The 13,988-nt window shown below is 52.9% G+C and overlaps 1 protein-coding gene across 1 annotated transcript in view; it reads right to left on the bottom strand.

The window, feature by feature from the left end:
• LAMA5 (laminin subunit alpha 5) overlaps nt 1-13,988 on the bottom strand; it is a 90,522-nt gene that overhangs the window by 23,809 nt on the left and 52,725 nt on the right. Inside the window, 15 exon segments of the mRNA XM_066978595.1 lie at nt 305-458; nt 1,058-1,164; nt 1,266-1,408; nt 4,244-4,382; nt 6,069-6,225; nt 6,500-6,599; nt 7,292-7,397; nt 7,793-7,845; nt 8,348-8,447; nt 8,641-8,693; nt 8,867-9,004; nt 10,914-11,048; nt 11,873-12,007; nt 12,442-12,579; nt 12,960-13,100. Of these exon segments, the coding sequence (XP_066834696.1) occupies nt 305-458; nt 1,058-1,164; nt 1,266-1,408; nt 4,244-4,382; nt 6,069-6,225; nt 6,500-6,599; nt 7,292-7,397; nt 7,793-7,845; nt 8,348-8,447; nt 8,641-8,693; nt 8,867-9,004; nt 10,914-11,048; nt 11,873-12,007; nt 12,442-12,579; nt 12,960-13,100 (1,799 nt within the window).

The raw sequence follows: 13,988 nt of genomic DNA, 5'->3' as shown, positions 1-13,988 counted from the left end.
TTGTCTGCCGAGTATTGTCACTGCAGTCTACCTGCATGCTGTAGACTCTCAGGGAACGCTCTAGGGGTACAAGGAGAGACTGAGGGGACGAAGTGACAATTCTTACCAAGTACCACCCATGTCCTTGTAAGCCCTTTGCAAGCAAGACACTGCTTTTGGGTGTCTTGAGCAACAGGGCATGCAAGTGCAGCTGGGTGCAAAGCCCTTCTGGCGACCTGCCTGGGTGTATGTAACGCATAAACAGTGGGAGCAGAGATGGCTGCCACAGTACTTGTGCAAGGAGTGAAACAGAAGTGCTACTCACATCGTTGCCGCTGCATGTCGCCATCCAGGGATGGAAAAGCGTGAGCTGCTCCGTGGGACACCCTCTGGGTAACCGGTTATCCAGCCTGCACACCGCGTCCACCCCGGACACAGCAGGGAAGCCATCCACAGACAGGTACTTATACAAGAGGCAGCTAAAAGCATTGAGAAAGAATTTGGAAAGTACTGCTGTTAGATCAAGATTGTAAGAGTCAAGAGCACCCGTGTGACAGGATCCCAGCAAGGTCTGAAGAAGGTTTTGGTCCGACATGAGGGCTCCAGGAGCATCTCAGGATAGTGTGGAGCAAGAGAGTGTGTATTATAGGACCAGCAAGGGCAGTAACAACAAAAAGCTTCTCCCCTTGCAATGTTCTTCATACTAGTGACATCTGCTACTAGTGGAGGGGACAACTGATGTCCAGAATCCAACCAGCCTTCCTGCCAAAATGGACAGAGAGGTCCTGGGCACTGGGAACGCATCGAATCGTAGGAAAGGGGCTATGGTCTTACTGTCTGAGTTAGATATCCAGGATCCATGAGAACACAAAGACTGACTGTGCCATGGATGAGGTGACCTGTGCATTGGCTTTCTGCTCCAGTGCAGGCCCAGATGTTATCAACCATGACAAGTACTCCACAAAGCAGTTTTACTGCATCCAGACCCTCGAAGGACATAGACTGTGTGTATTTCTTAACCTCACGCCAAGAGGAGCTGAGTAGGTCTCAAACAGCACAAAACCATGGGGATTCTTACTTCTGGGTAGCTTGCTCTGGGGCTGGCTGGTATGTACATGGCTCCGTGACCTTTAGCTGCAGGATTGGAGCTTCATAGTATGAGCTGGGTAGCAAAACCAGATAGTCCTAGGAGGAGAAATAGGAGAGTTAGTTCTGTTTGGGACACCTGCCCCTGGGGAGCTGCTGAGGTTCCCCATGGTGGATGGAGTGCAGGGACTGGTCCTTACCAGCAGCACACCCTCTGCTTCAACAACCAGAGACCAGGTGTTGGGGTTGAGTACGAATGGCTCCCCAAAGCTGTTCTGGGGGACGGTGACAAAAGCTGGCTCTGTGCTGGGAGCAAAGACAATCTGCTTGGTCTGCTCTGTACCTGGAGTGGGAGGGACAAGAGGCTGTGAAGGCACTGGGGGGGGAGATAGGAAACCTGGGGCTGCAAATCAGAGGCTGCGCCCAGGGGAGCGGCTCTGTAATGCAGCAGGGAGTCCTGGGCTCCTGCTCGTTTGGTGCTGCTGTAGCAGAGGCACCACAATCCCACACCAACCCGTAACAGAGGCATCCACTCTAAATCTACTCAGTAGCTTAATGGGAGAAAAAAAAAAGAATCTCTGCAATCCTTAATGATAATCCACGGCTCTCACAGTGTGCTCTGCCTCCCCGGACTGCAAAGCACAGAGCATTGCATTCCAAAGCGCAGTTTGCCTGCTAGAGAAGGAAGTCCTCTGTGAAGAATTTATTCTGAGACAGACAAAAAGAATTGCCCAGGTACACTTTCCTTAGGGGTATTCTCACTGCAGCTCCATGGGAAAGATACCTGCCTTCTGGCAAACTCTCAGCCCCCCAGTCTGTGCTCCTGTCTCTCTTGCCAGCAATAGACTCTCTGTGCCTGAGATTTAGACATTGATTTTAACTGACAGGCCAGAAGAGATTTAAGGCCTGATCCTGCTGCAGCTGAACAGCTCCTTGGCTCGGCTGACACATTTCCGTAACCTTTGAATTCATTAACTTTGGATGCAAAAACGAAACAGCACCTAGGAGCAGACTGCCTGCCTGCCTGACAGTCTCAGGAGGTTTTGAAGCACATGATTAAGAAGGATTCACTGAGTATGGCTGCATGGGGAGCAGATGAGATGAAGACGTGGAGAATGTCACACTGACTATCCTAGTATGGTACACGGGCATCGAGGCATAGTGCAGAGGGTCCGAAGCTATAGCAGGGACTTGTGCTGCTGCTGGGATAAGGCAGTCTCTTCTCCCGTGTGCTAGGTCTGCAACATGCCTGGCATCAGCTAAGGCCAAGCCCTCACTTTCTCAGATGGGAAGCAAAGGTGAGGATGCAAGGAATGAAGAGATTTCCCTCAACAGGCAACGGGGCAGATTTCCTGAGCAGCTGAAGTCTGACATCCCTTTGACTGGATGCACAACTCAAACCGAGATGGGTTGTGGAGGTGAGACGGGACAAACTGGTCAGTAGATTATACACCTGGAAAAGGCTTCCCCTTTTGCAAGCCACATCTCCTCACTTATCTTCTTCAAGCAGGGAGAGATAAAATGGTCCAGTTTGTCCTTTCAGTTTCTTTCCAAGCCACTTGTCCTTTACCATTTGAAGCCCATTCTACCCAGGCAGCATTTCTGAAGCCAGTTTGTCCTACCAAGGAAGCTGCCCTCCTAGATCCCATTGCTGCTGTATTGGCCTGGCAGTTTGCCTTCAACACTAGAAAAATCAAGTGTTGCTTCTGAGAAAGGAGGGAAACGCATCATAAGGCAAATGAGCTCTGCTGCTGGACAGGAAAGGTTAAATACTTCCTGACCTCTGGTCGGATCCTGAAGCATGAGTGTGGCTCATGCTTCTCTGGGCTTTCTGCTGTGTAGCATGGCTGTAAAAAAAAAACAGCTATTTTTTTTCCCTCAAAAATGGTAGAAAAATAATATCTTGGCATTTCAAACCTAGCATATGATATCAAAGGCAAAACATCTTCTATGTCAATTCAAGACAGAGGACAGAACTTCACACTCTGATAAATTAGATAGCTGATGTCAACAGCCTTGTACAGCAGGACAATGTCACTGCAGAGTTGTTAGAGGGGTAAAAACAATCAGCCAGCTGTGCCCTAGGGCACTTGCATGGCTTCAGCTCTGTCCCCATGCAAGCTTGCTCACACTGATTCCCAGAATAATCAATTCCCAGGTCTCTAGGCTTGTTCAGCTATCTTCTGGTGTCTCTTCTTCCTCTCCAGCAGCTCATGTCTCGGTAAGAAACTAACTACCAGAGCGCATAGCCTGTATAACACATGCAATTCCAAGTCACTTCCAAAGCTTGTACTCTATGAAACCATCAGCCTGGTCTGAGAGAAGCACAAGGCAAGGACAGGCCTGCCACATGAGGGCATCTGTGAAATAAAACTATGTCCAGCAGCCAAAGTTTGGATCCAGTTCCCAGCGCTTGGCCCATTCTGGTTTTGTGGAAACTCAGCTCAGTTCTGCCTGGGGCACTGAGGCGATTCTGACCCTTGCTGGAGAGACTGTACTTAGCTGTATAGCGGCCTTATCCAGCAACAGCCTGGCTGATAACAGTCCTCGACGCACAGCCCCAGGACTGGGGACCAGCTTGTCACTGCTTTGTTAAATAAGGGGGGCTGCAGGCTGAAATCAGCCTATGAGTTGGAAAGGCAGGACTAATGGGATAAAGCCACATGGAAGTGTCTTCTGGAAAGGATGATGCAGGAAGTTGCCTGGGATGGGGAGGAGGTGGCGATGGTGCAGGGGAGCAGAGCAGTCTGGGATCCTTACCTCTCCTTCGTGGCTGATAAGCTGTAATTTTGCCATACACAGTGGCCCCTCCTGAATTAATATACCTCAGGATGACATGGAACAGATAGAGCTCTGCCTCCTTCACGTCTACAGTGACTCTGATTTTATTCTGCAAAAAGCAAAAAAGCACATGGGGCACACGTCACTGGGAGGCCAGCTCCTGGCCACTCACCCACGCTGCGGGAGAGCCGGACCCGCCTGCCTACCTGCCTGCCTGCCTGCCTCTCTTCCCCCTCCCTTGCTATCCCAGGGCACAGCACTGGCCGGCCATCTGGGATGGGTACACTTGGGATGGGCACACTTGGGATGGGCACACCTGGGACAGGAGAAGGGGCGGAGGAGTAGTGTCGCAGTGCGGGATGCTCTGAGTTAGTCTAGAAGCGAAAAATGCACTTACAGTTGTCACAAACATTAAACTTTCCTTCCTCAACGACCGAGACCCTCCCTTCCACACTGGCGGGCCCCCGGCTGACGTAGCGGAAGACGAGGCGGAAGAGGTCGGGGGAAGTCACATTGAGAGTCACCACTACCTTGGGCTGGTGGAGAGAGAAAGGGGAGAGAAGCAGAGCACACCTTCAATTACCTCCACCGCCGACAGCCACCAGCCTAAGCGCAGCCGCTCGGCTCACTGCTCCCAAAGCGACATGCCACAGCGCAAGGAGAAGACAAGCACATCGGCCCTGCCTCGCCACGCTGTCCCTTCCAGGGCCACCCGTGGAGGGAGCAAGCTGCCTGCAGGAAGCGGGTGGAGAGGCTCCAACCACACGGGAAAGATTCTTTGGCACAGCGGGGTCATTCGGCTATCCTGGGGCACACGCCGTGCCAGAGGAGAGGTTTTAAGAAGTTCTTGTTTTTCTTATCTGCGTATTGCTTCCGGGCTTTGCGACATAACCAGCTGGCAGGGACCAAACACTGAAGCTCCTGGTTCCTGTGCTTACAGGTCTCTGCCCAGATGCCTACAGAAAAGGCTACAAATGGAGCTGGTGCCTCATCCCCAGAAACCTGCAGCACTATGAACTAGTGGTGCCAAGGGAATGTGCCACTGAGGGACGTGTCAGCCCTCCGCCTGTCTGGACACTGTTTGGGAAGATACCAGTTAAGTAGATGCTTACGTCCTATCCCTTTTAAAGAGATCTAAGCACCTGCTTAAATACCCTTCTGCCTAAAGAGCGAAACAGGGGATATGCCTGGGGAGACTCCTCGAAGCTCCAGTTACACACCTTCTTCCCACTGGAGAGCAAACTGGGAGGACCTTGCAAAGAGCAAACTACAGGAGAGACCTGCCAGCAGAAAGCCAAGAGCTTGACCTTCTGTCAAGGCCTGTTTCTATCTCATTGCCAATGCTGGATGCAAAACAAAGCCATGAGCTTGAGCATGAGCTCCATACTTAAACTTTAAGGCTAGGGTTTTCTCAAGGCAACCTACAGCAGTTTGTTGCCTAGCTTCTATACGCAAATTCAATGGGAAATGGCTAATATTTTGGTCCCCTCTGTTCTTTCACTTAAGCATGTAAAAAGCGAAGAAAACTGAAAGTAAACGCACCAGAATAAGGAACATCTTACATGGGACAAGACTGTCAGAGAATCACTGCCCTGCACCCCATCCCCAAACACACACACAGGTGACACTTCTGCAGGTGCCATGCAGAAGAAGAATCCACCCAAGAAAAAAAAAAAAAAGGTCAACAGATGAAATAGCTTCATCTGTGGGGCTTAGACAACTCCTGGTTAGTGTAAACCATCATTATGGCAAACCATCTATCAGCAAGAGCAGAGGCAGACCAGTAACAAGAGATCCAAGCCAGACATGGCAGCAAAGAAGGATCTACTTTATTTTTGGAAAAGGGAGAGAAGGTTATGCAGAGAGATGCAGGAAAGAGCAGAGTCAGACAAAATAGCCACAAGGAAACCCAGATACAGTGTTTACAGACATCCCTGTAAGTAATCGCCAAGCTACCACCTTTATCTAACCGGATTAGGATGTCAGGGGACTCCCAATTTAGGCTCTTTCCCCTCATCAGTCTATGCTGTCCCTAGCACTACAGGAAATATCTGCACAAACAGGCTATATATATTCACTGTGCTGTTTATGTTGGCTGTCATGTGACTTTGGGGGTTTGAGAAGCACTTGGGGTAAAAGATGTGTGCCGAAAGGACGTCAGCTCTCCACCAGCCGCATCCTCCGCAGGGGGAGCTGGGCTGGGCCGGAGGCAGCAGGCATACCTGGATGGAGGACATCTGCGCGTATCCTCGCCAGCTGAACCCCTCAAACTCCAGGGGGTTGTAGCCGAAGCGCACGGCCCGGCCGGCTGGCGTGGTACCTTCCTCCAGCTCAAATTTCAGGTGGTGAAGGTCAGGGAAATAATGGTCCCGTGCAGGTCTGCGGAAGAGAAGGAGCACCGTTACCCAGTTATCTGGAAGGAAAGGCTCCTGACTCGCTCACCAACGTCCCCTTTAGCCTTTTGAGATGTTAGATGCTAGTGACACTAGCACTTCTGCATGTCACCCCTGCGAGCAGGAGGACGGCTCTGCCAGGCACACGGCCGATGTGGCAGCAGCCCGGACGGTCAGGTCCCCATCCCAGTGGTGGCAGAGGACACCAGCCCTGAGACAGCGAACGAGAGGCCCGGCACCCTGAGGTGCTAGCAGCTTACTGAGTGCAGGTGGGGCCACGTGTGCTCTGACGGCAGCGACAGGCTCCGCTCCGCTCCTCGCAGGATGGCCCCAGGGACCCGCCAACGTCACATCGGCAGCCTGTGGGCAGGAAGCGCCTGTTTACATTCCCGCCGTGCTAACGAGCTCCTGGTCCCTAATCAAAGGCGCGCCCCAGCGGGTGGGGAGGCCGGGGCCACTATTTTTATTCCATTGTATCCGTTTTCATATTGGCCCCGGCCCCACTTGGACCAGCTCCTCTTCCACCTCAGCGCTGAGCTATTTCCAGACGGCTGCGGGAGTAACAAGGTCTGCAAACCCTCACGGCCGGGCGCCGCAGCCCTGCCGCCAGCAGCAGCCTCGCTCCCTCTTCCCAGCCCTTCCGGGACCGTGTGGGCCAACCGACAGCAGCCGGATCTCCTCCTTCCTCTCCTTCCATGGGCACCACGGAGAGCAGCCAACCCCACGTCCACCTGCTCCCGGCAGGAGGAAGATGGGGTACAGCTGCAAGGACGCGAGCAATGGTTAAGCACACCAGTTTCTAAAGCAAGCAGTGCCCAAGAGAGCTTTCCTGGCCTTTCATCACCCGGTATGATGGACATCTGTCCTTCGTCCACCAGTGTCTACCCACTTGGGTCTCCAGATACACACCAAGATCCAACACCTGCCATGGTTTATTCAAAAGCAGGAGGTGGGACATGCCCTGCTCCTTTCCTCCGAGGCCACCAGTCAGGGGGTATGTGCAGACTCTTGCGCCCCCCCTCCTTCACCTGACACACCAGAAGGGGACTCACCTTGGCAGCCAAAGTAATTTGCATTCTCCATACTGAAGTAGCCATCCTTGCACGTTGAGCAGAACTGGCCACAGGTGTTCGGTTTGCAGAAACACTGCCCATCGCCCTAGGAGAGAGCAGGCAGAAAGAAGAGCTTATTCCCTCCCGCTGCTCGTCATGGCTGAGCCATTCCTCAGCTATTTGGGTCCTAGTCTGGGATACTGGAGGAGCATTTTGAGTTTCATGCTTCCTGTGCGTGGGTGGGCCAGATAAGTGCAATTACCCAAAAATGCAGGCAAACAAAAAACCAGGCATCCTGGGCCAGACACAGAAATATTTAGGTGCCTAATTTATGACAGGTCTTAATCCTATGTTCTCATGCAAGCGCAGATTGTGGTGCAACCTTTGAGAGCTCAGCGTCAGGACAGGCTTCTCCAGCAGCAGCTGCTGGAGACGGAGCTGAAACGTTCCCGGCACAGCACAGACTGGGAGGTGCCCAGAGGCAGAGAGGAGCAAACCCACCTGCTGGCACTCTGCGATTCCGCTGATGGTGCCCCTGGTATCACACTTGCAGCCTGGAGAGGAGGAGACGAACAAGAAAGCCAAGAAAACCAATCAGCACCTGAGGAGAAGCCTGATGGGTGACAATACCCAGCACATCAGAGGACACCGACTGGGATAAGAGGAGCGGGGAACTGGGCAAGTAGGGGGTAGCACTGCACAAGGGCTCACTTGTCATTTTTGGGCAGTTACTGTTGCAGACACAGCTGTGGAAGACATTCAACTTTTCTGCACAGCGGGCCGTGAAAATCTTAGTGTGCAAAGTCTGCAGGGAGGGCTGAGAATGGCACAACTCACCGCACGAGCCCTGCGTTCTACACCAAGCAGAAAGATTTGGGCTCTAGCCTCTCCTCCCTCCCCAGACACCTCTAGCTTTACTTGCGTCTCATTGAGAAGAAGGAAGGAAAGGTATCACAACCACCCAGCAGTGATGGTCCCCACCAACTTGGGTGTGGGTCTTGCACCGTTACAGCATGGAAGGGGCTTTTTGAGGCTGTGCATATGCCATTTCCTTACTCGTGCAGCCGTAGGGATTCTCCGGAGTCAGGTTCCAGTACAAGGGCTTGCATCTGTCACAAGCTGGGCCTTCAACGTATGCCCGACACGCACAGGAGCCCTGCAGAAAGGGAGGAGGAGAAAGGAGCAGGTGAGAACTTGCAGCACAGTGGCTGAATGTGGTGTCTGCTACTCTGGAGTGGGCAGTGGCTGTTTTGAACGCTGTGCTTAAGAAAGGTCTCGGCCCAAAGTGAGAAAAAGGGGATCAAGCGAAAAAATGAGCCGAGTGGTTGGCAGCTCCACTTGGTACTCACCGGGGCCAGTGAGGGATCTGCAGTCACTAACCCCGCCGGGTTACAGGAGCCCACTAGAAAAGAGAGGCACAAGGAGGGATTTATAAAGAGACAGCTCACACCCCGGCTGTTCCTCAGGGTGGTTATTTCTTCCTGGCACAGCTGTTGGGGAACGACATGCCCATTTACCGGCACCATACCACGTCCCAGACCAGAGTCCCCGTCCCAAGGAGGAGAAGGGGGCTACCTTCACAGTGTGGAAATCCATAGGCGCCCGGCACGCAGCTATCGCAGCGCAGTCCCGTCACTTTGGGCCGGCAGCTGCACTGCCCTGTTTCCTGGTCGCACATGCTGTGCAGAGAGCCCTCCCTGGAGCACTGGCAAGCTGCAAAAGAGGAGAGAGCAACTGCTGGGCCTGCGGGGCACAAAGGCTCCTGCCTTCAAGGCTTCCCACCAACAACCTCTTTTGTCTGCCTGACCTTCACCAAAGCGTTCAAAAACACAGGTTATAAATAACAAACTCGTTCTTTGATTTAGTTAAAAAAAAATAAAATAAGAGAAACAATGCTTTTCACATTTTTATCACAGCTTTTCGTCTACAGTGAGGTGTTATTCCAGTGGTGGGGGGAGTTCTGGTTAAAGACAAGGGGACTGCATGATCTCATCCCCAAAAGGTCAGCAACCAGTGACAGATCAGCCCCTACAAAAGCCCAGCTGCACCCAGACTCCTAAGAGCAGCATTCGGCCATCAGCGTCTGCCCTGTGGCTCTTGAGGACGGGCGGCAGGTCTGCAGCACCAGACACCGCCGTGGCACTGCCAGCGGCTGAGGGCAAGGCAGGGTGATGGCTCTGCAGCTTCCTGTATAACCTGCCTGCTGCAGACGCACGGAGAGATCCTGCTGCCCTATCGCATGAAAGGTCAGCAAGCTGTCGGGCAGCTCTTGGGAGCTCCTCAAATCCCTGCTCTGATGCCAAGGGGGAAGGTTTTAAGCTGACACCCTAGACTGGCGCAGCAAAACAGCGTTTAATTAAACTACCAATTTAAAAACAAACAAACAAAAACATGTTCTTCTCCTCTTTCCTTGCCATGACTCCTTTACAGCTCTGCTATCTGGATATTGCTGTAGGATAGAAAAAAAAAGAAAGACTACTGAATTCCTGCGAGACCATTTCATCCATGTCTCCAGCCTCTTCAAAGGCATACTGCCGGCATCAGCATTTGCTAGGAGCGCTCTGCCAGCTGGCCGTGGCTCAGGCATCCACATTTAGTATGGTGCAAGAGGGTGATGATGCTCTTTTGTTGCTTCAGGGAAACTGTATCACAGATTATTTTTTAATGAGCAGTAAATTCTTGCCGGGAGACATAAGAGTACATCTGGCTCCCAGCCAGACTGCCGACGGGGAGGGAGCTGGGGACACTCTGCCCAGAGCTGGAGAAGGCTATCCAGAGTATCCTGGGCTGCAGGCACCTGCCACAGGCATCGCTCAGCCCTGGCACCAGCCGCTCTGCTCCCGGAGCGATGCGGCACCCGGGGAAGTTGCTGTAACGCTCTCACCATGACACCTTGAATTTGAGGCTGACATGAAACCCCAAATCCTGATGCTCGTTGTTCAGCCTGTTGTACAACTGTACTCCTGCTGGTTTCAGCACAGTTGCTGTGCATTGGCATGAACTAGGGTGGAGTAAGTCCTGAAGAGCCTAAATGTGTCCCGTGAGCCATGTCCGAACGTCTCAAGGCACCAAAGCATAACCCAAACATGTGGTTTGAGACTGCTGGGACATATCACCCTTCTCAGAGCCCTGCTCTCTGGCTGCAGACACTCAAACCCCAGGACAGAGAGATGCAACTCTGAGCACATTTTATGTTCACCCACACACACTTCTTTCAGAGAGGAAGTCTGAACCACAGCTGCTCCCCAATTCATACTCTGTAGGTCTGCTTCTTAAGAGCTCACTGCTACAGAGGCCATATATCCAGACTGGGTTGTATCTCCAAAGCAAGCAGGCAGACCCAGGCTCCTGCTGTTAGCGACAACGAATGAACTGGGGGAGACAAAACCGCACAGCCTCCGGGGAAGCGCTCCTTAGCGATGTTTGCTCATTATAAAGCATGCCTATCAGATGGATAGCCAGGTGAACCGTACACAGGAAAACTGATTCCTGCTCTAAGAGCCAGCTATATTCATGTATAACCCTTAGAGACGGATTATGGAAAAGAAAACCATTCCAATGTCAGTAGCAGCAGCTCCTCCCCTCCCTCCCCTAGGATCCTCTCACAAGGGTGGCTACTCACGTGTGCAGCTGGGGTAGCCGTAGAAGCCCAGGGCGCACTGGTTGCAGGTATGCCCTGCAAAATTTGCGTGGCATCGGCACTGGCCAGCTGGGCTGCAGTTGTTGTCCACCGCACCTCGGGAATCACAGGAGCAGGCTGGAAGAGCAAGACTCTCAATAGTCTGAGGGAACATGAGCTGTGGCCAAACACTGCTGGTCTGAATTGTTGCTCAGTCCCACGGGAAGTAGCTATTTCCATCAAAAATGAATTAATTTCTTAATTCCTCAGAGAGACGGGGAATACTTCCATCAGAAATTAATTTTCTTAATTCTCCAGAGAGACAGGGAATACTTTAATCTTCAAATATAGCCGTACCAGGAAAATGCCCCTGAGAGTTTTTTACAGCCAATTCAATGTTCCTCAGCAGTTTAGTAGGTTAATGCACCAAAGAGAGGCAAAAAGGCAGGAGCTGGGACACCAGGTCACAGACGGGTTGGGATAAGGAAGTGTGACCGATAAAAAAAACTTTGTCCTCCAGGCTTTGGCACAATCCATGACCTCCAGAACAAGCCTGCCAAATTCATAGTGCAAATCACACGGGTTTTGATTTTGGGAAGCACCATCATCTGAGAAAAGGCGTGTTTTTTGGAAGGTGACAGGCCAGCAGGAACTGAATATTAACGCTCATTAAAATGCCCCACGTGAATAACCACAATTTGAGGCACGTTCACACAACATGCATGGCTGGTGGATGCTGAGCAGGGAGCTGGGATGGCTTCTCTCCTCTGCGTTCAGCTACGCATCACCTCACTCCGCCATGAGGAAACCCCCAGATGCCTCTCAGCTGCCTCGCCGGCACGGAGCCAGCTTGTTCCTCCCCTGAGAGGTGTTTTGGGGAGACAAAGCACCCTGTCTTTTTCACGGCAGCACTCTGACACGTGCACATCCCCACCAATTCACCACCGATGCTGTGCTCTTACCGTAGCAGTGGGGGTAGGAGTGGTACCCAGCGCTGCACTGCTCGCACCTCGGCCCGGCATACTCAGGTCTGCAGAAACACCTCCCGGAGGAGTCGCAGCCTCCCGGCAGCGTCCCGACAGCGCTGCAGCCGCACACTGCAAGAGAGAGAAAACGTCTGCTCTGCTCTGGGAGTACAGGGAAACACTTGTGGCTTTTTCTGAGGCTTTCAAATGGACACGCGGGTCCTGCCCTAAGTGTTCAAACTGTTGATCTCTGCAAATTTTTGCACATTATCCAAAATGCCCACAAAACCACTTCTCGTATTCCTTCAAAACTCTACCAGAAGACTGACTTTGCTGTAACAACTACCCTACAGTCGGCGGAGGCAGACTGCCGCTGTCACCCTGACTGCCACTATGCAACCCTTGATTTGTGCCCACTTTTTGGCATCGTTTTTTTCCAGTAAAGTATCTGTAAGCAGGGCAGAGATTGTCTTCAGACAGTTTTTGCCAGATCTGATGCACACTGATGCATTTGCAGAGCAAAGACACGCGTGCCCCCCCAGGCCCCTGGAAGGACGGATACGCACGCTGGCACAGCGGGTAGTTGAAGTAGCCGGGAGCGCACTGATCGCACGAGTGCCCTTCAAATCCCGTTCGACACAGACACTGTCCTGTCTCGCTGTCACAGGTGCCATCGTACTGACCGGGGCCGGAGCACTGGCAGGCTGGAAAGCAAGAAGGGCACTAGTAAATAAACAGCTCCTTAGCGTTCTCCCTTCCTAGGAAAGAAACCAAACTCCCGTTCTTCTGGGGTGGAAATGCAGTCACTGCAGACACCACAGGGGACACGGCTGACAGTAAGCATGCCCAGCCCACAGCTCACACCCCTACGGAATTTCTCAAGAGCACCCCCAGGCTGGATGGACGCTGCAGGGCTAGGGCTGGGTGGAAAATACCGGCAAAAGTCCTGGGAATTTGTCACTTGGAAGTAGGGCCGGAGAATTCCTCCTCCCCAGCACAAGCAGAGGATGGGGAGAGGCAAGTTTGTGCCCAGGAGGGAGGCCAGCAGGGGGAGGCTCGAGGCCGCTAACCCGGAGTCACTCACGCTGGCAGCTGGGTCCATAGTGGCCTGGAGCGCACTGGTCGCAGTGTGTCCCCTGGAAGTTGGGTTTGCACACGCACATCCCCACCCGAGGGTCCTTCCGACAGGCGTTGCCTTCCGTCCCACCGGCGTAGCAATCACAGTCTGCAGGGGGGAACACACAGCAAGCAACAACACAGCGCTGTCAGCTGAACTCTGTGCCCTGTAAGTCAGGGAAGGGGTTGCAGTGAGAGGTGGCAGCTCATGGGTCTGCCCCCTAATAACCTTCTGTCAGATGTAAATGTTTTAACCAAAGCCTGTTCAGCCGACCGGCACGGCTGGCTCAGGGGGTTGCAGGGTGATTTGGAAACACCGGCATCATGCAGCTGTGCAAGGTGCTGGCCTGCAACAGGGCAATGCACAGGGTGGGCAAACGCTGACTGCACAAGCCCAGGAGGCTGATTCGGTGCAGCACTGCCCAAGAGCTGCGCACGAATAACCAAAGACTTCAGCTACCCAGGGTGGGGTTTGGACTCTTTCTCTGGCCACTCTATGCTCAGCTGCATCTGAGCCCTTCTCGCCGTCAGGGCAGGCTGGTGCTCTGGGTCAGCAATGCTGAGGCCGTCAGCCAACCCTGCCTCCTGCAACAGCATGGGGGGACGGGCTGGGGAGGGAAGTGCAGAAATCATCCAAGAACCAGAGGAAGGGGGAGGCAGGGAAATGGGAAGGGAAGTGAGAAGTTCCAGCTCAGGAAAGAAAAACCTGCCTGGAAGATACAGAGTTTAAAATATCAGAAGGAAGGAAAAGGTTATCTCCAGCACGCTAGGGAGCATGAGACAAAGGAGGACTCGGTGGGAAAAGAAACAAAGACAAGGAATGAGATCAACTGAGAGGGGTGATCATCAGAGAGGGGGGAGTTGGAGGGGAGCACAGCTGAGGGCATGGTGAACACTGAAAACAACACAAGAAGCAACGCAGAGCGAGCAGCCGCCGGTGGATGCTTCCCAGGAGTTTGTGCCACTTGTGGCTTTGTGCAGCGGGGGCTGTCAGCGT

This window comes from Anser cygnoides, chromosome 16 (assembly GCF_040182565.1).
Source record: "Anser cygnoides isolate HZ-2024a breed goose chromosome 16, Taihu_goose_T2T_genome, whole genome shotgun sequence".
NCBI lineage: Eukaryota > Metazoa > Chordata > Aves > Anseriformes > Anatidae > Anser > Anser cygnoides.
The sequence above is the reverse complement of the archived record's forward strand: the minus strand, read 5'-3'. Positions and strand labels throughout refer to the sequence as shown.